This window comes from Rhinoderma darwinii, chromosome 11 (assembly GCF_050947455.1).
Source record: "Rhinoderma darwinii isolate aRhiDar2 chromosome 11, aRhiDar2.hap1, whole genome shotgun sequence".
In the NCBI taxonomy this organism is placed as follows: Eukaryota; Metazoa; Chordata; class Amphibia; order Anura; family Rhinodermatidae; genus Rhinoderma; species Rhinoderma darwinii.
Genome location: NC_134697.1, coordinates 34,984,614 through 35,010,489, shown reverse-complemented (window position 1 = coordinate 35,010,489; position 25,876 = coordinate 34,984,614). Strand labels below are relative to the sequence as shown.

Here is a 25,876-nt window from a genome sequence, read left to right as displayed (position 1 = left end):
GGTCGCGGTGTCGGTGCAGACTGAGGCACAGAAGGACGGCGATCGAGTGCGCATGGACGATCGTGCTCGGGGGGAGGTGTATGTTTGTTTTGAGGGTCCGTTGGGGGCGCATTTAAAGCAGGAGGTGCGTGATCGGATCTGGAAAGATGAATACGTTGAAATTTTTTCTCTCTTGCCGCTGGCTAAATTCAATTTGGATAAGAGCAAGCGGGATGAGAGTAAAAAGGACGAGGAGGAACGGCGGCGGTATAGGCTTATCCCGCAGACGTTCGTTAATTGGTCGCAGGCGTTCGCCATATTGGCTAGTGTGATAGGGGAAAAGGCGCCGGAAAATTGTTCGGCGTTATTTTGTTATTTTGATGCTATTGGGGAGGCTCATAGGGCGTATGGGGGTCAGGCGTGGCTGCGATATGATGAGCAATTCCGTCAGCGGAAGGCGGTTCGGCCGGCGATTCGGTGGGACCAGAAGGATATTGCTCTCTGGTTACGGGTTACGGCTCCGGTTAGGCAGCCCTTTCCCGGGAGCGGTGGCCAGGGAGGCCAGACTAGTCAGAGTGGACCAAGCGGCGGGGGAAAGGCGGGGTTTTGCTGGCAATTCAATGAAGGCCAGTGCAAGTTTGGGGCCACGTGCAAGTTCAAGCACGTGTGCTCCGAGTGTAATGGTGCATCACACGGGGCGGCAAAATGTCTGCGGAAAAAGAGGTCCGGGAACCAGCACGGGGCTGGTCAAGGGGGTGTCGCCGGTGAGGGTGGAAAGGATGGCCCCTTATCTAAATGAGTATCCGGATAGGGCGGCAGCTAAGTTGCTTTATGAAGGGTTTAGTGTTGGTTTTGTTATTCCTCCGCCTCCTTATGAGGTTCCGGTTACGCGGAGAAATTTAAAATCGGCTTACTTGCATGCGGAAGTCGTGTCGGAAAAGTTGTTAAAAGAAGTTTCGTTGGGGCGCATGTCGGGGCCATTTGTGGAGTCGCCGGTAAAAGATTTAGTTGTGTCCCCTTTGGGTATTGTCCCTAAACGCGAGCCCGGAAAGTTTCGTTTGATTCAACATTTATCGTATCCCAAAGGTTCGTCGGTAAATGACGGGATTGATCACGAGTTGTGTTCCGTAGTTTAGACCTCATTCGATAAGGCGGTGGGGTTAGTGCGGGCTGCGGGTCCGGGGGCGCTGCTAGCAAAAACCGACATCGAGGCGGCGTTCAGGTTGTTGCCGGTCCACCCAGAAAGCCAACGGCTGTTGGGTTGTTTTTGGAATGGGGCCTTTTACGTGGATCGGTGCCTTCCGATGGGGTGTTCTCTTTCTTGTGCATACTTCGAGGCGTTTAGTAGCTTCGTGGAGTGGGTAACGAGGGGAGTATCCGGGGTCGATTCGTTGATCCATTACTTAGATGATTTTTTGTGCGTTGGCCCGGGGGGTTCGCCGGTTTGCGGTAACTTGCTTCATGCCCTGCAGAAGGTGGCGAGGGATTTTGGGATCCCTTTGGCGCCGGAAAAAACGGAGGGCCCGGTAGCGACGATTTCTTTCTTGGGAATCGAAATTGACTCGGTGGCAATGGAGTGTCGGCTCCCGGCGGATAAGTTGGGTGCTTTGAGGCTGGAGGTGCGACGGGCTTGTAGAAGGAAGAAAATGTCGCTGAGGGAGCTTCAGTCGCTGCTGGGGAAGTTGAATTTCGCCTGCCGGATTATGCCGATGGGGAGGGTGTTTGGTAGAAGGTTGGCGGCGGCAACGGCGGGAGTGCGGGCGCCGCATCATTTTGTGAGGCTCAAGGAGGAGCACCGAGCTGATCTTCAGGTTTGGGATGACTTCTTGGGCCAGTACAATGGTCGCTCGCTATGGATGGCCCCAGCGCAGGATACGAGTGATCTGAATATTTTCACGGATGCGGCTGGGGCGGGTGGCTTTGGAGCTTACGGGGGGGGTCCGTGGTGCGCAGGTCAATGGCCGGCTAGCTGGGTGTCCAGTGGATTGACGCGGAATCTGGCCCTGCTCGAGCTGTTTCCCATCGTGGTGGCGGCTACCATTTGGGGGGACAGGCTCAGGGATAAGAAGGTCCGTTTTTACTGCGACAACATGGGGGTGGTGCTTGCCATTAATAACATCACGGCGTCCTCTCCTCCGGTAGTTCAATTGTTGCGACATTTAGTGTTGGTGTGTTTGTCGCTGAACGCGTGGGTGGTGGCGGTGCATGTCCCGGGTGTACGGAATTGTGTTGCTGATGCTCTTTCTCGCTCGCAGTGGGACCGGTTTCGGGAATTGGCCCCGGGAGCGGAACGTCTCGGTTTGGCGTGTCCGGATCATCTATGGGATCTGGTATCGGTCCCGTAGAGCAGCTGTTACAAAGGTCTTTGGCGCGCACGACGTGGAGGGCTTATGCTGCTTGTTGGAGGCAGTGGGAGGAGTGGGTAAGAGAGTTGGGTGATGTCAATACGGATAGAGACAGGTTGGTGGCACTTTTGTATTGGTTAGGGGATGCCTGGGAGGGGGGGTTTTCAGTAGCGAAGGTGAACCGGTTTATATCCGCGGTGGCGTTTGGGCTTAAGTTGCGGGGCTTGCGGGATGTATCGAAGGAATTTCTGGTATCGCAGGCTTTGAAGGGGTTGCGCAGAGGTAGGGTGGAGGCGGATAGTAGAAGGCCGGTGTCGTTTGCTTTGCTGGGCTTGTTGGGCGGTTCATTGGCATCGGTATGTCGTTCTTCAGATGAAATGGATTTGTTTCGGTTGGCTTTCTCGTTGGCGTTCTTCGGAGCATTTAGAGTAGGTGAGTTGGTGTCGCCAAGTACTAAACAGGCAGGGGGGCTGAGATCTGGGGAGGTGTGCCTTTTTGCAGATCGGTTGGAGGTATGGTTGCGTAGATCAAAAACTGACCAATTAGGGAAGGGAAAACTGATAGTTTTGTTCGCTCTCCCGGGGTCGGTCATGTGCCCAGTAGAGTGCATGCGGGGTTTTACAAAAAACAGGGGGTCTCCAGATTTGCCTTTGTTACGTCATGTGGACGGGTCGTTCTTGTCCAGGTTTCAGTTTGGAGCTGTTTTTAAAAAATGTTTGACGGCGGTTGGGGTTGCAGCAAGCTCATATTCATCTCATTCCTTCCGGATTGGCGCAGCAACGGAAGCAGGGCGCTGGGGGTTGGATGATGAGGGGGTGAGGCGTATTGGTCGTTGGGAGTCTAAAAGGTTTAAGTCTTATGTCCGCCCCCATATGTTGTAATTTTGTTGTTATGCTTGCAAATGTTATATGGTGGTGCCTAACTGTGTTTTCCGTTTCAGATTCGCCTCCTTGTCTGGTGTGGTTGATGGGTCATTCGTACGTGCACTGGGGGGCTTTGAGGGCGGACGTCCGCCCGGATGGTCGCCAGTTGCGCATTCCGCGACAGGATGCGGTTGTGCATTGGCTGGGGTTTAGAGGTATGTCGTGGAACAGGGTGTTGGCGGAATTCCAGACATATGTGCGGCTCGATAGGGTTCCGGAGGTTTTAGTGTTGCACGTGGGTGGGAATGACTTAGGAGTCCGCCCTTTTCGTGAGTTGGTGCGGGATATCAAACATGATTTGTTGTGTTTGTGGGTATCTTATCCCAAGTTGGTGGTAGTGTGGTCGGACATAGTCCCAAGGAAGCATTGGCGGTTAGCTAGATCGGTGGAGAGAGTCAATAAGGCTCGGATAAAAGTTAACCGGGCGGTGTCCCGTTTTGTGGCGAAGAACGGGGGCATTTGCGTGAGGCATAGGGATTTGGAGTCAGGATTGGGGAATTTCTGGAGGAGTGACGGGGTTCATCTGACCGAGGTTGGCATTGATATTTGGAGCTTGGCTGTAGCAGAAGGCATAGAAAGGGCGGTGGTGGTGTGGAGGAACTCACAGGCTTAAGGTGGTCAAGGCCTGTTTCGCGGTGGCGGGGGGAGTCCTTGAGGCCAGTCAGTACAAAATGGTGGGGGGGTCGCATCGGGGGTATGCGTCCCCCAAAAAAGGTACATGGTTGAAGACTTCATCGGGTGTTATCCCTTTGAAGTGGTCTTCTGGTAGAAGGTATGTCACTTGAAGGCTTCATCGGGTGTTATCCCTTTGAAGTGGACTTCTAGTGGTCGGTATATCACTTGAGGGCTTCATCGGGTGTTATCCCCTTGAAGTGGACTTCTAGTGGTTGGAGCCATCTGCAGAGGTGAACGGTGCTTCCGAGCTGGTTTACGGCTGGAGGTAATTAGTGGTTTGCAGATGGCTAATTCGGTGTGTTCTTGAAAGGAACATCTGAAGGGGCTTCAAGGACTTCCTCTGCTCGGGTTAATGTTAACGTTTAATTGTTATTTATGATTCTGACCCATGTTGGGTCATGTGAATTATTAGGAGGAATTCTCTGGTGGATTCCTAACTAGTTATCCGAATGTTTCGGATTTAAATTGTTTTTATAAAACTGTGAAATTAATAAACGGCTGCTGTGGCCATTTCACATCCAACCTCGGTGTCATGTGTCGTTACTAAATGGGGATGGGGGATAGTATGGTTTAAGGTTAACACACGACTCTACCTAGGCAGGTCATGTAAATTACAGTCACTACAAGAAGCAAGATGAATAAATGCAAACAAATATTTTCTCTGATCACTCGTTCCTCTCAGTTGGAAATAGTTTTACTTGTAAAATTGCCGGTGGGTCATTGTATTTTAGATTTTATAAAAAATCTAAATGAATTACGTTGCCGTTGAGAGAACATTTCTCTAGGATTAGAAATTAGTGTCTGCTTTTTATTACCCCCCCAGAAACGGCACCACTTTTATCTATGGGTTGTGTTTGGTATTCCAGCACAGCTCCATTCACTTGGATGGGGATGAGGTGTGATACTACACAGAGCCCATGGACAAAGGTGGCGCTGTTTGTGTGAAAAAATAAAAGAAGACACTTCGGCTTCATTCACACGGCGTGTCCAAAAAGCGGACCAGATTTCATGTCCGTGTGCTTTCCGTTCCGCATCTGTGTGCTTTGCGTGTGGCATCCATTTTTCATGTCCATGATTCTTCTTTTTTTTTTCTTCTCTGCATTTCCTTAGCAACTAATGCGTGAAACACGGACAGCACACGAATGTCTGCTCTCTGCTGTATGTGTTTTTCATGCACCCATAGACTTCAATGGGTGACAAGGTCCGCAAAACAGACCAATATAGGACATTCCGTGAGTTTCACGCAACGGGGACTCGCGTGAAAAATCACGCATGTCTGAATACCCCTATTCACTTGCATGGGTCCCTGTGCTGTCAGTTATTTAAGCGGATGGCACACGGGACGCGCTCGTCTGAATGAGCCCTTACTGTATTTCTAATTCTGGACAACCTTGAGATATTTTATCTACAGAGAGATTTTCAGGAAATGCAGATTGGATTCTATTTACATCACTTTCTAATCCCTCTTTTTACTTGTTATATTTTATTGGTGAAATGTATTTATTATTTTACTCTCCTGATGGGAAAGTCCCTGTCCATATCCCTGGTTAGGGCATAGACTACTCCCGCTCTGGTGGACTCTGGCTGTTCATGGACGTCCGTTCATTTTATTGTCGGTCATGTCTACTACATTTCCCAACTACGTTAGTTTGGCTAACCACTGATTCCCCTGGCAAAAATAGCTGCCAGGGGTCTCTTCAGGTGGAACAGGGGTTTTCTATGATCAGACACCCCGTTTTAACGATGTGTTTTTATCAGTTTTTTTCCAAATTACCCAGAATGATGCTTCTGTAATTCTGTTTCCAAAAAACATGAAGCCAATTGCTATCCTAAGCCAGTTCACACAAATGGGTGCACCATTACAGCCTAATTACAGCCTAATTGCGGTCTATTGACTGCGATAGGACCTAATGGTTTGCCCAGTGAATGGTACAGGTGCAGACATTGAATGGTACGGAATTACCTCAGTTTCCGGACATTTAACCTCTCAGATCCTGCGGTCAATGGCAACCACGGCATCTAAGTGGCTTCAGAGGTAGTGGGCTCTGTCTGCCACCCCATCGGTGCCCAGCAACACAATCACGGGGCACCGATGTTTTGCCATGGCAATTGGAAGTCTAACACAGGCCCTCCCAGTCTTTTCATGGCTATAATACATTGCCTGTCAGTTTTACACTGACCGATAATAATGCTTTGTTATACGGAGTATACCAAAGCATTATATAAGCGATCATTTGATTGCATTTTTAAGTCCCCTATTGGGAGTTAAAAATCAGTTAAAGTTTAATAGTTGGTCAACCATTCACAGTAAAAATAAAATAAAACACATTTTTTTTTTCCCCAAAAAAATTGCTTTTATTTAGCAAAGGTGTTTAAAAAAAAAAAATACACATATTGTATTGTTGCGATCGTAATCCTTATTATGGAGTCAACACTTTATTTAAACACAATGAAAGGCGTAAAATTTTTTTTGCAAAGAACAGTGGAATTGCTGTTTTTGGTTTTTGTAAAATGACTACTCTTGGGAAAAAAACAAGCTCACATACATTTACATTAATAGAAAAATTAATTAAATGCGGCGACATAGAAACAAATTAAGTTTTTTTTTTTTTAAAGTGTTTTTTTATCTGCAAATGTAGTAAGACATGAAAAAAACAATATCAATTTGATATCTCTGTAATCGTAATGACCTGCAGAATAAAGTTAACCTGTAATTTTTAGCGCGGGTTAAACGCTGTAGAAACTAAATCACAAAAAACAGTTGCATAATTGTTGGGTTTCTTCCGCCCCCCCCCCCAGAAAGCAAATAAAAGTTTTTAATACATTTATATGTACCCCAAAATGGCACATAACAAAAATATTACTCATTTCACAAAAACAAGCCCTCTTACGGTTACGTCAATGGAAAAATAAAAAACACTGATGAAACGCAGTGTTGAGAAAACTGAAAAAATATCTCTTTTCTCAAGGCCCAATATAGCTTTGTCTTTAAGGGGTTAAAGAGGTACTAACTATTCAGTACAGCTGAATAGAGGTTGTTTAGACCATTAATTGAATTTCTGCCAAAACTGCATTTTGGAAGTCTTAAAAAAAGATGGATATGGATGGATCAGGTGGCAGCAGATGCCCATTTCAACACATAGAGCAGCTTTAAAGCACAATAGCTGCGCTACCAGCTGTGCTTGACATAACACAAGTGTGAACTAGGTCTAAAAGCTGCCACATGATCCAAAGCAAAAACAGTTGATAATGTAGTTATGTTCTGCTATGCTATTAATACACTGGGATCTGTTTTGAAACCCTTCTTCTGGCAGCACCCCATGGTCAATGATTTGGGTGAGGCTATGTGCAGATCTAGTCCATACTGGCTGTTGGTTACATGACATTATAAAGTACTACAGAGTCCCAGGCAAGGTCCAGAGGCGGTGAATGCCATGGCTTTATCTCTAGTATATGACTAGTATGTAAACTGGGACATGGATCAGTGTTTGCCACTTTCGGCTACCTACCTCCGATACGTATACCTCCGATAATTTAATTATATTTTTATTCTAGATCCACTGGGAAGTTCATGCTGCTGGGACCAAGGCATGCCAGGACAAAGGGCGAAACAATCAGGTAAATAAAAAATGGGGGGGGGGGGGTCCGGATAGAGGTCATAATCTGACCTTCATGTGAAGCCTGCATTATACAGGAACTATAGAGTAAATTATAATAATCTTTAGTGCTTTGTGTATCGCTTTTATTTTCCAAATCTCATTATAAAAAAAAAAACTTCTGATCAATGATCAGCTGTTGTCAGAGCAACCATGCCCCTTTCTTAAAATTCTGCTCTGGTCCTGCCCATCAGTGCTCATTGGGCCTTTGTATAGCCAGTGCCTATGTGACGTTGTGTCAGTAGTTACCCAATGTCATCTTTGCCACAGTGAATTTTGTCCGTAGTGATGAATAATGACTGCCCATGGCAGCAATTAGACAATATGGCAATGCGACATAACATCCCTGTGGACGCAACGTTACTGAATCCTATGAAACTGCCGAGGAACAAGCCATAATTGCTTAGAAACTAATCTGCATATTCCTCGTCTCTTTACCGTTGTTTTTGATGGGACAGTCCAATGAAAGACAAAACTATTGGGAGGAAGGCGCAGTGAGTGGGATATATTCAACTCTCGAACAAGAGATTTCCACTTTTTTTTTATTTTTTTTATATGCATGTACATTCCTTGATTGACAGTAATTTAGACATAATCCTTAAAAATGTCTACAGTCCAAGACCACTTGAATAAAGATAATGATTTGAGTTGCTAGTATGGTAGGTTTTTCATGCTGCATCAGGGAACATTTCACAACTTTGTGCTTCAGTCACCTGAAATAGAAACAAAACCTCTTCCCAAATGATATGATGGAGTGGCTCTCAAAATGTAGCGATTTTGACAATGCACTCAGGCCATGCAGAATACAAACTACCATAAATGGTGCCTGTCTTCTGCTGACAGGTTAAAAAAATAACCACAACCCATCAGGGAATTATATGATCACTCCTGCGATTTAAAGGGAGTATGTGATTGTAGTATTCTATCACAGATTTGCCATATTTCCTTAATATGTTATAGAAACTAGTACCAAGTCGGAGCTTGTTTTTAATCATTACGGGAATAATGGCGTCTTCTGGTTTACGTTCTGGCTGAATGACTATGTAACAAGTACTGTCTGGTTAAAGTTATTTCTGTCATATCTTTTGCATTCATAGTACAAACTAAGACGCTCCAGTCTATGAACCAGTTACTGTTTAATGTAAGATTAGTTTGTCTCCTCACCAGCAGAATTGAGTGCTCTAATGCTAGAACATAATTATTCCTTTCTTCCTTTGCCTGCAGACCGAGTGTTTCAACCATATAAGGCTCCTGCAGAGGTTTAATGAAACCCACCTGTATGTCTGCGGAACGCACGCCTTTTCCCCTCTGTGCTGCTACATTGTAAGTCAAATCTGAATTTTTATTTGTATAATATGGTTATTAGTATAATTGTGTAGTTTTTATTGGTTCTTTGTGGTTCATCTAAATTAGTTGTCTCGCCAGGACAATACTTTCCACATATCCCCCTTTTACCAGAGCAGGGACCAGCTAAAATAGGGGAGATCTCACTCTGGCTAACCCAGCCTGTTCGGTATTGCCTGCCATAGTTTTCACTGAAGATAACCGTTGATCCTCCAGGGATAATTGACCTCGCCCCGCGGCGATCAGTTGGGATGATCGCTCTGCAGTTTTCTACAAAAAAAATAAACATCTGTATATAATAAAGTATACATCAAATACATAATACAAACTGCTCCCTCAAGGAAGCATACGGTGATGGCACATCTTTGTTAGCAGGGAAGGATTCAATGTAAGGAACCAGAGGCTACATGCAGTAACTGGGAATCAACTGCACACGTGTAACTTCCTGCCAAAATAGATGCATCGCTGTAGTATGCTAAAAGTGAAGAATAATCTCCTGTACTACTATCATAACCGAAAGGAGGAGAGGAAACTCCTCTGGAGAAGGAATAAGCGGCAACACTGCTGTGACCACTCGGAGAAAGGAGAAAACTGTTGTGATAATAGGGGGAAAGTGGGAAGAATACTCCTTATACCTGGGGAGGGGCGAAATGAGTCTTATGACATTCACATGGGCCATTTAAGCTCTCACTCTGAGACTGTGTCCCCACTGTGGCTGTGTCACATACTATCGCTTTGTACAAACAACCTTAATTTCAGACCAAACCCCTAAATTAATCTCAAACCCCAGACCAGACCTTTTAATTCATTAATTAACCAGACCCCTAAATTACTTCAAACCCAGACTCCTAAATAACTTCAGACCTCAATCCCGATCCCTAAATTTATTTCAGGCCCCTCCATCATTTCATACCCTAGACAGACCAGACCTCTAAATTAATTCAGACCTCTGATCAGACCCCTAAATTAAGAGTTAACAGGGGGGGGGTCCAACTCACAGCACCCCGCCGATCAGTTTAAAGGGGCTTGTGGCGCTCATATGAGCGCCACAACCTCTACATTATTTACATGGATTTATTTTTCAGCGCAAACAGCTGATCGGCGGGGGTGCGGATAGGGACCCCCATGATCTAATATTGATGCCCTATCCAAAGGATAGTCTCTCAATTTTAAAAATACAGATAACCCTTTTTATTTCAGACCCCAAACCAGCCCCCTACATTATCTCAGCCTCCAGACCAGACCCCTAAATAAATTTAAGACCCCCAGTCCCCCATTTCATACTCCAGGACAGGTTATATAATAAGTGTCAAATACCTGGAAGCAGAATAAGTAGCCCTGACTTAGCCAGTGGTCTCTGTGAAGAAACCAAGACCTACCAAACTCTGGTATATAGTGTTCTGGATTAGGGTATGTGCACAAGCAGTGTTTTCAGGCGTATTTCAGGGTGTTTACGCTTTGAAAAACGCCTGAAAAACTAATAGGATGCCTACAAACATCTGCCCGTTGATTTCAATGGGAAATACAGCGTCCTGTTCCGACGGGGCATTTTTTCACGCCTCTTTTTCCAAAAACGGCACGTAAAAAGACGCCCGCGAAAAAGTGCATGTCACTTCTTAGGACGTTTTTGGAGCCGTTTTTCATTGATTCTATAGAAAAAACGCTCCAAAAACGGCCGTAAAAAACGCAGTGAAAATCGCGAGTGGTTAAAAAAAACTTCTGATAATCAGGAGCGGTTTTTCCATTGAAAACAGCTCTGTATTTTCAGACGTTTTTGATTTTGTGTGTGCACATACCCTTAAGGGTTTCTTAATGTATATTCATGAGTTGGATTGACATCCACTGGAGTAGGACGACCCATCTAGTAATGAATCATAGGAGACTCTATTTCAGCCAATATTTGCATTTGAAGGGCAAATGACTCAACATTCGCTGCCGTCACTAACCTTAAGAGGGATGGATCTTTAGACCATTTATGCATTTTCTTTAGCAGGTCTTTAAATATCTCGGAAGGCTTGCAGGCATCATTACATTTGTTGTCTGTTTAATGAAAGAGCCTAAGTGTCAATGAGAACCATCCTAAGCTATCCTTATGTCTATGATGTAATGAAAGGGCAAGACAACCGTGCAATTCTTGTTGTTTGGTATATTTAACCATATTAACCCTGTTATTGCTGCCCAAACCTTTTGTAAGCAATGACAGGTTTATTACATAGTATAGTCGAATAGGAATGTGCCAGAACTCAGAGAAGTGAACAGTCCGTGTTGTATTATGTCTATTTTTCATTTTGTACAAAGATTTTACATCCAACGTTAAAGTAAACTAACATTAGTGTGACCTTCTATAGCAGTCCGATTACTGGATTACAGCAGTCATATTCCTAGGGTATGTTGGAAATAGTTGCCTCCACCTAACTGATATCTTGCTAAAAATTAAAGACATTTTAATTTAATGTCCTTCTTTCCACAATGTATATGTTGTAGGCAAACTATTAGCCAGAGAGGAGAGAATCTACAAAGAGTGTTTCCCAGTATGTCTTTACATTACACGGCCAGCTCATTGGTTTCAATAAGACCTATGTAATGCTTATTTGTCCCAGGGGGTGGCGATGTAGGGGAATTCAACTCTTTCAGGTTCTACCACCGATTACAACTGATTGCTGGGGGGTTCCAGGATCGGAATACCCTGTAATCAGATTATCACCTGGTGACCCTTACAAAAAGGAGTTGTCCAATCCGTCTAACTTTTAACTATTTAGTTTATGATGATGAAAATGATCAGTATAGAATGATGGAACTCTTTCCCATGAAGTGCAATACTTATCGTTTATGCTTCAAAAACTTTTTCTGACATAAGTAGCAAACGCTACGATTGTGCATGTGGGTCAAAGCAAAGGCACGATATGCCCTGAAATACAACGATTTTCCTTTATGGCCCTTTCCTGATGAGCGATCCAGTAGCAAAAAAATTGGACCACTTGTATTGAGGGATATCTTTGGCTTTAGTTTCATCTGTTTATAGGAAAACTTTATAAAAATAAATATAGTCACTATTATAGTTGTCACCCAGCTTTTCTAAAATTCAGAATGTCTATTTTCTATTCTGGAGTCTAGGAAAGCTTGGACACAACTCCATATCGGTTATTACTTAGAAAAGCTTGGCAGTAGAGAACAACTCAAGGACTTGGGCTTTTTGGTCATTGTTTATTTAGTTGTTAGGTGGAAATTCTGTTTGTATGGGAAATATGGGCACTGTAGCTTTAAGGGTTGAAATGCCCTCAATCAGTATAGTAAATGTTTACCCAGATATTTTACTATATGTAAATAGGAGTTTACGTTCTGTACATATTTACTTCATGTAGTAAACTTCAACCGGATGTTCTGGTGCCCACATAAGGTACAATATGCCCTCCCTATGGAGACGTATATGCCTTCTTTAATCATAACCCTGTGTGCTCAAGTTTCATTCAAGATCCTGTATTTATAAGCGAGCACATTAACCCCTGGTTTATTGATGATGTAGCGTCTGTTGCTTCCCTTTTTTATTTCATGTTTTAGGTTTCTGTGATTTGTCATGTCTAAAGCAGAAAACAGAACGGGTTGATAGGAGACCTGTCCCTTTTTATGTATGTAAACACGAATGGAGTAACTCTGTTCCCCTACGGCTCTTGTTAACATTTTGTGTATGTAATGAAACGCCACTGCCAAAATCCTGTGAGTGAAGAAAATAGCTCGGATCAATAAGTTCAGCTGGTTTCCACGTTTGATCAGAAGCTTGCTCGGCACTTCAATAGTGAAAAGACTGACAGTGGGCTCTGGCCGTAAAATGAGCATAGATTTCCGGTTTTGTCGCTGCAATTTTTTAGATATTACTATGAGCAAAACCTCCAGCTTTCGTCTGCATTAGTTTTCACGTGTGAGTCCATATTGTATAATGTACCATCATTACTGTTGATTTCATTAGACCGCTGTCCTCCAAAACCGACGGATACTCTTCACCACCCATTACCACAACATGTTCTAATAGTGTTTTACAAGGGGTTGTCCAAAAGACCAGTTTTTCTCAATTCCAGTTAAAAGTATTCCCAATGAGACATGATTTGAGGATATCCCATTTAAAGAACATCGGTGGCAATTCTTGATGGACTGACAATAATTATCTCATCGGTGCAATACCAAAGAAATCCAGCAAATGTGACCTGATGGGGGTACTTGAAGACTGGACTTGAAAAACCTTACTTTAAACCCGCTCTAAGAGGATTGTCTCAGAAACAACCCCTTTTAGGTTGCAGCTGGATCTCGGTACCCCCTGCAAACAGCTGATTTTGCCAGGGGAGATGTTGTATTACAAGGCGGCCATTCAGATGAATGACCTATAGTGTAATACGTGGACAGCTTGAAGAGGACCTGTCGCCTCTTCTGACCTATCTTTTTTAGTAAATATTTGTATTCCCCGTGAAATAATGTTTCTGGAAAATGTTTTCTTAGAACTCTTCATTGTGTCATTCCTCTGTTATTACTCCTAGAAATTTATGAATATATTGCCAACTGGGTGTTAGCAGTAAGGGGTGTGTCCTTACACAGACTGACAATGTCCAATCAATGCTGACAGCCAGTCTGTGTGGGGACACACCCCCAACTGGTAACACCCAGTTATTAATTTATGCATACATTTCTAGGAGGAATAGCAGCGGAACGGCACATCGTAGCGCTACATGAAAAGATGCCCCAGAATTGCTATTCTATAGGGAATACAAGTATTTACGAAACAGACATGTCAGAAGACGTGACATATCCTTTTTAAGTTTTGAGCAGCGAACCCCCCTCTATGATGCCCAAATAGGTCAAATGGACGGTGGCTGTCACCTGAAGACTTTAGGTGACTTCAGCTTTTTTGTATTCGCTTTATATGGACCGACTTTAAAAAGGGTTTTGTTGTCAGAATTTCCCCTCTGATGTTCATATGACCTGAGTTTGGACCAGCTCTTGTACTAATGGGACATTTCTTTAGAATGTATCAACATCACTTTACAGCTTATATATAAATATCATCTATATAAAAACATTTCAGTAAATACATTGCGTTTTTTTTATCTTGTAGTGATCCTGAGTTTACAGCCTGTATTACAGCCCAGAGCTGCAGTGAAAATGTTGCTGGCAATCATTGGAAACTGTTGACATGCTACATCCGATTACTGTACATTACCTGGTGTGAATATGACACTTCACAGAACGCAAACCACTATAGAAAACTCTGTGCAGACACTGAGCCAGCAGGCAATGCTGGGAGATTTCAGCTCTTCAGCCTGCAGAATCGTGAATGGAGCTTGGGGCTAGAATACAGGCTGTGACTCTGTGAAATATACATAAAGTAATGTATCTCCTGTTGTTCGACTTTTTTTTTATGTAGATGAATTATATTTGTAAATCAAACATATATTTGTAAATCAAACACATATATATATATATATCTCAAACATATACCACTATTTAACATGAGTTTAAATGTGATTGGCTAATTCTGAACACAGGGTGTTCAAACTTATGCAAACCACATTATTTTTGTTTTTCAATGGAATAATACAGATTATGGGTCACATTAAAGGTTCAGAAATGATTCATCTTGGACTGATTTTGTGACATGACAAAAACCTGGCATTTTAACAGGGGTGTGTAGACTTTTATATCCACTGTATATATAGAGCTAATTGCATTGTAAATTATGTCATTATCATTGCACACAAAAAAACATTATTAAGGTCTGAAAGGTTGTTCATATATTAACCTATAGGAAAAAGACCCTAGTGGCAAGTGATTGGCTGCAGAGTCTGCCCAAAATGTGGTTGTCATCTTCTGGACCTTTGGGGCCCATTATTGTGTCAGAGCCTGGGACAACTAGAGGATCCTATGTTGGTTTGCCAGTCTTACCCTGAGCAGAACCCTGTACTTGCTTGGCTTATTGAACATTGAACTCTTATACTTAAAGAGGCTCTGTCACCAGATTTTGCAACCCCTATCTGCTATTGCAGCAGATCGGCGCTGCAATGTAGATTACAGTAACGTTTTTTTTTTTTTCAAAAACGAGCATTTTTGGCCAAGTTATGACCATTTTTATATTTATGCAAATGAGGCTTTCTTAAAGAGACTCTGTCACCACATTATAAGTGCCCCATCTCCTACATAAGGAGATTGGCGCTGTAATGTAGGTGACAGTAATGCTTTTTATTTAAAAAACTATCTTTTTTCACAAAGTTAGGAGCGATTTAAGTTTATGCTAATGAGCTTTCTTAATGCCCAAGTGGGCGTACTTTTACTTTCGACCAAGTGGGCGTTGTACAGAGGAGTGCATGACGCTGACCAATCAGCATCATGCACTCCTCTCCATTCATTTACACTGCACTAGCGATATAGATATATCACTATGTGCAGCCTCATACACAAGCCCTAACATTACTACAGTGTCCTGATAATGAATAGACATGACCATCCAGCCTGGACGTCATGTGTACTCACAATCCTGACATTTCTGACTCTTTTTTGTGAGATTCCGGCAAGTGAAACCAAATCTCGTTTAGCTCCGAGATCTCGCGAGATTTCGTATCCGTTGCTGGAATCTCACAAAAAAGAGTCAGGATTCTGAGTACACATGACGTCCAGGCTGGATGGTCATGTGTATTCATTATCAGGACACTGTAGTAATGTTAGGGCTTGTGTATGAGGCTGCACATAGTGATATATCTATATCGCTAGTGCAGTGTAAATGAATAGAGAGGAGTGCATGATGCCGATTGGTCAGCGTCATGCACTCCTCTGTACAACGCCCACTTGGTCGAAAGTAAAAGTACGTCCACTTGGGCATTAAGAAAGCTCATTAGCATAAACCAAAATCGCTCCTAACTTTGTGAAAAAAGATCGTTTTTTTAAATAAAAAGCATTACTGTCACCTACATTACAGCGCCGACCTCCTTATATAGGAGATAGGGCACTTATAATGTGGTGACAGAGTCTCTTTAAGTACAACTGGGCGTTTTTACAGTTATGTACAAGTGGGCGTGTATTATGTGTGTGTACATCTGGGCGTTTTTACTTCTTTTACTAGCTGGGCGTTGTGAATAGAAGTGTATGCATCGTGTCGGACGAGCGAGGACACATCGGCACCAGGCGACAGAGGCTACAGTTGATTCTGCAGCAGCATCGGCGTTTGCAGGTAAGTCGATGTAGCCTCTGTCGCCTGGTGCCGATGTGTCCTCGCTCGTCCGACACGATGCAGGACCTGGGGCAGGAAGTGACGTCACAGCGTGATCTCTCGAGAACACGCTGTGTGTCTGTGCACTGCCAGAAGCTGGGTGTTAACGAAGAGAAGTGGATGATGCTGATTCGTCAGCATCATACACTTCTATTCACAATGCCCAGCTAGTAAAACAAGTAAAAACGCCCAGATGTACGCACATAATACACGCCCACTTGTACATAACTTTAAACACGCCCAGTTCTACTTAAGAAAGCCTCATTTGCATAAATATAAAAATTGTCATAACTTGGCCAAAAATGCTTGTTTTTAAAAAAAAAACAAAAAACGTTACTCTTATCTACATTGCAGCGCCGATCTGCTACAATAGGAGATAGGGGTTGCAAAATCTGGTGACAGAGCCTCTTTAAGAATCCCATTATATAACACAAATGTTCCAAACGTTCTCAAAGCCCTGAAATGCACCTTGTCGTAGGATGTGTTTTAAAGCTAACGGTGGTCTTCATATCACGGGCTGTCACATTTTGGCCCTCATGTGATGTGCCATGGTGTGGAGAGTCTGTTAACTAGCCTTTTCTCTTATATATACCCTCTTTTGTACTTCTTTATCGTTTTTCCAACAGCATTGGAAGGGCAATTTTGGCTCCTACCCAACACCCCCCCAAGCTATGCAACTGGGTTGTCATGTTGTAAGTTCATGTTGCCCTGTCGGCTAGTCATAGATGTAGAATTTTCTATGAAAAATTATTTTTTTTTACGCTCTGAATGACTTTCCCATAGGTCATTCCATTTGTAGCAAAAATTGTAGTGCAGTAAAATTCCTTTAATCCTGAATGTGCGGGCATTGATAAATGTTGGATCATCAGGCGCCATTTAATTTTATCATTATGAACTAAATATATAAGACATCTTCGAGCAAAACAAAAATTTCCTGGCTGTTCTGGAAAAAATTAGGACACGTTGATGCCCTGAGCATAATTATATTTACGTGACCAGTCAGAATTCTGTTCAGAGGGATATGTGAATTGGTGTCCAGGAGGTTTCCCAGTCCCCAGCTACAGGATCAAGATGGACTTGGACACACTATAGAATGGGTAGGGGGGTGGATTACCCCAAAATATACCTTTGAAAAAACCTCCTCCTTTATGCAGTAATATTTGGAGCTTTGCATTTACTCTGCACAAAACGTACAGAATGTCAGTTTTCTCTCACAAAAGAGAGCACATTTTTAGCCTTTAAATTTGTCCTGTGTGTATGTTTTGCACATTATTTTAAACAATATGAAGTAAAAGTTATATTTTATAAAGCTCTATCATTATTCCAGTGATTCTTTACTAATTCTAAATAGAGTATTTATGCTATAAAAAACCTTTGGTGGAAGGAATAAAAATACCACCTGACATCTATTTACGTGACCAGTCAGAATTCTGTTCAGAGGGATATGTGAATTGGTGTCCAGGAGCGTATTTGTTCTAAAATGAAGATGACACATGAATCGAGCCATGGGGGGATGTTTCCATAGTTATGTATGCCTAGAATAATACTTTATCTATTATAGTTTACACTTGATCCTATTTGATTTGACTCATTTTATTGCCTTTTCTCTTTAAGTTGTTTTAAAATATTTGTGAAAAAAGTGACAAAAACAGATAAACTATAATTATAAGCTTACAGGCCTCCTTAAAGGCGCACTACCAAACATTATATTAAAAGCCTGAAGCTTGCGGTTTTCCTGCTCTTGTGTCTTCATGACAACACTTCTTGTTCTGTGCTCTTTCACTTTAGCCTCGTCATACAAACCTTCCTTGTATCCTAATCATCATCCACAATAACATCCATATGTTACGTAGCTTGCATAGCGGTAGTCAGCATGTGGACACTGATGTGGTTGGTGTCCGTATATAAACTGCCAGAGGGCAGAAAATGTTAACATAGGGGCTCTACAGCAAAAAAGCTGCACATTTTGGCTTGTTAATTTAATCATTATCTCGTCATGTTCATTATATACTCACCATTATACCGCCATCAAAACCGCTCACACACACACACATGTATGTATGTATATATATATATATATATATATATATATACCCATTCAATGGTGTCTAAAATGCCAATCTGGTGACCAGAAGAACTCCCTGCCTCTATAGGCAGAGCTGCAGGAAAGTGTGTCACATCATCCCAATTGGGCCTGGTAATTTGCTAAGAGGGTCTACAGACATAAGGTACATATGGGCTATTCTTCCAACCCGCTGTTCGGTGCATTACAAGGCTGTTTAGTGGGCACAACTAAGTATTATTATTAGGGCTTATTCAGGATGCCTTACTGGGAAGCAGTGTTCAACATCGTGTGGCAGCTCCATCTGTAGGCAGTCGTGGTATGATTGTGGTAGTTTCACAACATCTGGAGAGTCACATCTGAGAGACCACTGCTATAAAAGGTCCTGTCTCAGTGACAATGTTCCAAAACCAATATGGCGCCATCGGGAATTAGTGTGCCGCCGTACAAACTCTGCACACAGCCTTATTTATTTAGGACTGGTTTTAAAGAGGAGAACAATGAGCATAAGTAAAGCTATGTATATAAGGGAAACCACAACACTTTACTAGATAAGTGTGAGGGATACCAATGGCACCAGACGGACCTCATTGACTTACAATAGTGTCCAATAGGTTCCGTTGTTTTGATGGGAAGTATAGCACTGCTCGCCTCCGACGACTATGTGAACAGAGCCTAATGTGCTTTGGGGATATATAGCAATGTTGTATCCGGGGATGGACTAGAGTTTTGATTGTAGAATATTTGTTACAAATGTTGAGAGATTAGGTTGATCAGTTTTTTATGCTTGTACTCATTCTAATAGACTTCTATTAGGAATTCTAATAAGTGGAACCACCCTTTATTAGAACTGATTACTTATCTGTAAACCGATGACATCACTATGTCACATGGCATGATCATATGGTCACTACAATGATGGTCACAAGGAGAAGTATTCTCTTATGAACTGTTGACCTCATTCACACATGTAAAATGTCTGGAGGTTCTCGAAACTGGATGTGAGGAGTGGCCATGGGGGCAAATAGTTTTTTTTCTGTAGTCTAGTTTTGTAAGCTCATTGAAGAACATTGCAATTGGCTTCTCACCTGGCTGACCTGGCTGCTGACAGGGAAAAATAGATTGTATTAAACTGCAGCGCAAATGTAAAGAAAAAGGCAATAGATCTAGCAACGTCATGTTTCGCTTTCCTGAATGACTTCCTACATAATTTATATTCTCTGTGAATATTCTTGTCTGAGTTTTCAAAGGATTGTGACCTAATGATCTCATTCATACCATGAATTGCAGAAGTAAATAGTCATTACTTTCTATATGACTGCAAGTGATTAGGCAATATCCAGTCTTCAGCACTAAACTACATTTATGCATAATATTCTGTCTGCACGCACATGACAACCATACGGGCAACAGTACTATTAAGACTTGTACAAGAATTGCAAATTCTCATCTATTCACAGGGCCCCCCCATTCCTCTTCACTGCACCCCCCAACAGTGAGGAGACACTTAAATGGAGTGGCGGTCGAGCATGTGCCCGCCGCTCCATTCATAGTCTATGGGACTATCGGAAACAGCCGACCACTGTACTTATCTGTTTCCTTCATTACCCTAGACATGAATGGAGCAGCAGTACACATGTTCTCGCCATTTGTGGGGTCCCAGCAATGGGGGGCCCCCAGCGATCAGACAATTATCAACTATCCTGTGGATAGGTAATAATTGTCGATTTTGGTGCAACCCCTTTGAACTGGCAATATGCATTAAATAGCGGTCAACCAAATAATGGCCGGCAGCTATCTCTATCGACTCCCCCCTCCCCCATAAATGGGATTGCACAGTTTAGCCCAATGTGCATGTTTATTTTGATGGAGAGAAGGGACTAAGCCACTGTCAGATACTTCTAGAAGCGATAATCTCTGGGTGGATTGAAGGATTGGACATACACGATCTTTCTTTCCCATTGTCAGGAACTGCTAGGCTGCTCTTATACACATTAGATTAAGCTCTGTGACATCTTTATGTATAGGGCCAGCTTAATATATAAATCATAACTGTTAGCCGTTTTATGCATGCCTAATATACATCCTCTGCTAATCTTTCTCACCGAACACTATCCACTCCAGTGCTGAAGTCCATTGTTCATCTTCTCCTGCACAACAATGCACAACCAGCACTTGTGTAACATAGAAAGGGACCATGCTGGTCTCCACCAGATCATGGTGAGCTCTTATTCAGGAGATTACTAGCAAGTTCAGCCCCTACATAGATAATTAAAGGGGTTGTCTTGTTTGGCAGTTCAGTCCCATCCAATTCAGTTGGGATGAGCTGCAATAAGGGACACCGCCTATGAACAAGAGTGTTTCTAGAAAAAAAAGCAGACCGTTTTTGGAATCCTGGACAACCCCTTTAATTCCAAAGAATAGATACTGCAAAAAGAACGTGTACCACATTCTGCTAGATAGAAAATGGAGATCTACTATTCTTATTAAAGGTAACAATTGTTCATTCTGCTACAACCTGATCTACACATAGTACATGACCGAATTTTCTCAAAGACTACATTTACCATTGAAAACGATGATCTTTCAGGGGCTTAGCTGGGGGAAGTCTGACTGGGCTTGTGTGCTGGCTGCCAGTGGAGGCGCCAACATATCACTCTGCATTGGCCAAGTATTTAGATACTGGACTAGGGCAGCTAACAAATCTTTTTAACTTTAGTAACGGAAAGAGTGGTTATTATTATGTTGTGGTTAATGACTATGCTAGAAGACCCCACACTATGCCAGCCTATGCATAGACCGCAAAGTCAATGACTAAAAACATCTTAAGGTTGGGCTTAGTCGCTAGTTGACATAATATGATAGGGATGGCACATAAAGTGCATAAAATTAAAACAGGATGTCATTTTTGTTTGCCTGTTCCATATCTTTGGGATGTCCAGATTGGATTGTAGGGCTTCAGATTCGGATTAAATACTTTAGTTTCTGGAATTCTTTTTATGTCACTGTGTAAAGCTTGTACAGAACATCATCTCTCGTGTTCTGCTTTGTGTCATCCTCATCAAGGCTGTTTAGATGCTCTGTAAACGTTAATATTCCTGCCAGCGTTTCTTAATGTGTCATTTGGTCAGAGAGCAAAACATTTCATCAGTTCCTAAAAAAAATAAAAAAAAATTGCTGGCATTCCGAAGTCTTTTAAGATTCAGTCTGTGGGGATTGAGAAATCACTTTCTTGAAACCTACAATTAGCGTGATCTAAGAATATGTTCTGGCTTAAATTAATTCTTCACTTTGTGATTTATATCGTTTTACCTTATTTGAGCTGCAATATAATTAGCAACACGTCTTTAACAGATCTGGAAGTGTCTTCACAATTTAATTTCCTACTGATCCCAGCCGCTCATTTAATTTATTGTATTATAAGAAGTATAGAAACACTTGCCACTGGTGACCAAAGCACTGTTAGGATGTTTAGAAGCCATTTTTACTCTGTAAATGGAGCAGAGACCAAGTTTGAGGTTCCATGAATCCATTACATAATCTATACCTGGGCCCACCAGCTAACCACCTATAATTCAATGACATACACTATATGAAAAAACGTATTGGGACACCTACACAAGCTTTTATGACGCACATTCTAAATCCATAGGCATTAATATCGAATTGATCCCCACATTGCAGACTTTCTACAAGATTTTGGAGTGTGTCTGTGGGAATTTTTTCCCATTCATCCAGAAGAGCATTTGTGAGGCCAGATACTGATGTTTGCGAGCCAGGTCCTCTCGTCCATCTCCATTCTAGTACATCCCAAAGGTGTTTGATGGGGTTGAGGTCAGGGCCAGTGATTGAGTTTATGGACCTTGCTTTGTGGCATAATCTTGCTGGAACAGAAAAGGGACTTCCCCAAACTATTACCACAAAGTTGGAAGCCACAATTGTCGAAAGTGTCTTTGTAAATATCTCCTAATGTTTCGGCATACAATGTATAATGTGTATACACTTCCATTTTAATGCTACTGCATGAACCACATATGTGAGGATGACTGGTTGGGAATTCAACATTTTAAAATACCCTACTTGGTAATTCTGAGTTGCTCCTTGAGCACCACCGTTATTAAGCCAGAGCGGATTGGCTAAAAAAAAACAAAAACGGTCTCTCGCTCTGGAGTACCTGAAACTTCCATGCATTACATGGACAGCCCAATTTATTTTAATGAGTACCGTGTAATGCTTAATTTCTCCTGTGGTGACACTGTAGGGAAATTAAACATTTGCCTTCAGGTTCCACCACAGATTACATCTGATCACTGGGGATCTAAGTAGCAGGATATCCTCTGTGATCATCTTATTATTGAGGGACCATTCAAACAAAAAGGGATTGTACAAAACGGGCAACCTCTTTCAGGAACATCTTAAAGGCTATGTAAACCTTTGAAAGGTGTTTTTGTGATTGGTGCAACTTTATAATTTAGTTTTTATTAAAATTATTTTTACTTGTTGAGATACAGCTGCTCCGTGTTCTGTATATAGAGCAGCTGTATCGTGCACTAAATCCTGTTCCCATCGGGTCCGTGGAACTGACGGGTTCAGTGAAAGCGAGTCCACGCAGGATCCACCTGTAATCTATCACATCTAAGTTATGAATTTAGATATGATAGCTTACAAGTGGATCCTGCATGTCAGACAAACGCAGGACCCGCTGACATTGAACCCGTCAGGTCCGCGGGACTGACTGATTCAGGTCTTGGCAAATGATACAGATGCTCTGTATAGAGAATACAAAGCAGCTGTATCTCAAAGTAAAAATAATTTTTAATAAAAGCTAATTATAAAGTTGCATCAATCACGCTGACATTTAAAAAAATAAAAATTCCTTTCAAAGGTTTACATAGCCTTTAAATAATCACTTACTTAGACATTCCTACATATAAAGGAGGGTTTGGAGATTCAAATCTCTGGACCTTTTATCTATGCTATATCCACTAATACTTATATCCTGTATGATATCCGACGTTTGCCTTACTGTTCTTTCACGGACGCAGTGTTAGGGTATGTTCACACGGCAGCGTCCAATACGCCTGAAATTACGGACCAGTTTTCAGGTGAAAACAGCTCCTGAATTTCAGACCTAATTGCTCGTACTCGCGTTTTTCGCGGCGTCAATTACGGACGTAATTGGAGCTGTTTTTCAATGGAGTCAATGAAAAACGGCTCCAATTACGTCTCAAGAAGTGACATGCACTTCTTTGACGCGGGCGTCTTTTTACGCACCGTCTTTTGACAGCGGCGCGTAAAAAAAAGCCTGTGTGCACAGAACATCGTAACCCCATTGATTTCAATGGGCAGATGTTTTGAGCCGTATTTTCGGACGTAATTTGAGGCGTAAAACGCCCGAATTACGTCCGTAAATAGGGCGTGTGAACATACCCTTATACAAATGACATGACTCCTTCCAAGATTGACATAAGAGGTCTGTGACCCCTATATAGTGTAATTAAAGGCCTAGAAGTTTTAAATCCCTGAACCCATCCATTATGCGCACCAATAATATGCAATTCTTAAATAGAGCGTTCCAACTTGACCGGTTCCCTTTAAATCTAGATGTATGTTTGTTCAGTTGCCTGATTGGTGTGTTTGCGGCAGCACCTGGATCTCCGATCTAATTTCTTCTTCCATCAGCAATAGGTTGTTAGAGCCAAGCTGTAGGTTGTGAATAAGCCTTTAACGCTCTAGTGTTGGCAAAACAAAGCATAAACCAGCAGCCGTACTGCAGTACCTACATTTAATGGGCATTTTCATGAAGCAGGGAAGCTCATTGTTATGGTATTGACAGAAAACAAACGCTTTTCACTAACCCCTCATTTCACAGCACAATTTGTAGTATTCTAAGGGTTGTTTTTAATGAACTAGGAGTTCATTTTCCTTCGGTTAACGTAAAACTCATTGATAGAAGCGCACTCTTGCGATCCATTAGCTGAGCCGGTTATGGCTCTTGAGTTCTGTAGTCTGCTTTTATCTGGTACGAGCCGCAGTCCAGCTGTGTATCCTTATTTATTTGCTTGTTTGTTTAGAATGTGAAGACTTTCCTTTTACCTGCTACCTGTGAAGACGGAAAAGAGAAGTGTCCATATGATCCAGCCATAGGTTATACTGGCCTTATAATAGGTAAGATGTGTGTGTATTAAAAATGCCAACATTAAAGGGTTTGTATGAGAAAATTCTGGCTGCTTTTATCCTGAAATAGCGCCACACTTGTCCATGGGCTATAACTGGTATTGCAGCTCAGTCCTGTTTACTTGAATGATGCTGAGATACAATACCAGACACCGTTTATGGACAAGTGGAGCTGTTTAGGTGTTTTCTAACCTCTTACAACCCCTTTAATAATAAAAATCTATAAATTGGTCAATTCATCGTAAAGAATACAACGATTAACTAAAGCCTCGCCTAAACAGATCTGTTCTCCAGATCTGTAAAATAACTTCCGTTATTCTTTGTTACGGACGGCCTTGCCAGAGGCATAACTGGAAGATCCTGTTCCCCAGTGCAAATTTTATAACAGGACCCCTACTTACAATGTGCCGTGTATAATAATGATCTTTTTTTTTTGTGTGGCAGTGGAGCATTTGGGACCCCTCCGACTTTAAGGCCCCTAGTGATATTTTTACACTCCTTATAGCCATGCCCCTGAGCCTTACGTATAGAGGTAAGGCCAGTGATCAGTGGCTAAAAAGATTACCATCATAATTATCTGATTTCTGTCCATTAATGTAAGAATACCATGTGAGGTTAAAGGGGTATTACCAAAAATAAATACTTTTATGACATCTTAATTAGGTGTCTTGAGAATAATCCGATCCAGTTGGAGGGGTACCCGTGTATGTGTGGGTCTCCTTCATTGAAATAGAAGACTGACAGGTCTTAAAGGGTTTGTCCAGTTTCTGCAAATTGATGTTATTTTTTTTGTGTAATTTAAAAGTTATAAAATTTTCCAGTAAACTTTCCAAATAAGTTCCTCACAATTTTCAAGATCTCTGCTTGTTGTTATTCAGTAGGAACATTCATTGTTTACTTCCAGTGGATACAATTCGGTCCATGGTCATGTGATGGACACCTAGGTGCTGGGCTTGTTAGAAGACACAGCTCTGATACAAATACTGTAACGATCAGTGCACCTGTGTGCCCATCACATGAGCAGATTTTTATCCATTGGAAGTAAATAATGAAGGTTCCTATTGTATAACAACAAGCAGAGATCTTTAAAACCATGAGGAATTAATACATAATGTATATCTGAAAATTGTATAGTTTTTAGTTATACAAAAACTAACATTAATTTGCTGACAGTGGAAACCCCCATAAAATCTAAATTACCATTAAATGAAAGACATTAGTTTTCCTCTTTCTTCCAGGGTTTCAAAATAGTTAGATCTGTTTCTAAAAAAGGTGGGTGATGAACATTATGGCCCAGCTACCACAGGAGTTCCCACCAATGTTTTCCAGAATCGTTATCGGAAAATCTGCTTAGTCAAGTCTGAATACGGGTGCAGCAGTGTATATCTGCATTACTACACAAACCTGCCATTAATTAGTAATACATATAACTGAGTGGCAACCCTGTCATAATTATGACGACCACTATG

The 25,876-nt window shown here is 42.1% G+C and overlaps 1 protein-coding gene and 1 long non-coding RNA gene across 4 annotated transcripts in view; one reads left to right on the top strand and one right to left on the bottom strand.

Annotated features, from left to right (window-relative positions):
- SEMA4G (semaphorin 4G) overlaps window positions 1–25,876 on the top strand; it is a 189,467-nt gene that overhangs the window by 86,339 nt on the left and 77,252 nt on the right. For all 3 annotated transcript variants that reach the window (XM_075841054.1, XM_075841055.1, XM_075841056.1), the window contains 3 exons: window positions 7,478–7,540; window positions 8,803–8,901; window positions 24,305–24,398. In XM_075841054.1, the coding sequence (XP_075697169.1) occupies window positions 7,478–7,540; window positions 8,803–8,901; window positions 24,305–24,398 (256 nt within the window). The remainder of the gene's footprint in view (window positions 1–7,477; window positions 7,541–8,802; window positions 8,902–24,304; window positions 24,399–25,876) is intronic.
- LOC142662838 (uncharacterized) lies at window positions 8,702–11,002 on the bottom strand. Its single transcript, XR_012851008.1, has 2 exons — window positions 10,869–11,002; window positions 8,702–9,192 (listed from the first exon to the last, which is right to left on the bottom strand). It is a non-coding gene; the product is annotated as an uncharacterized LOC142662838 (long non-coding RNA).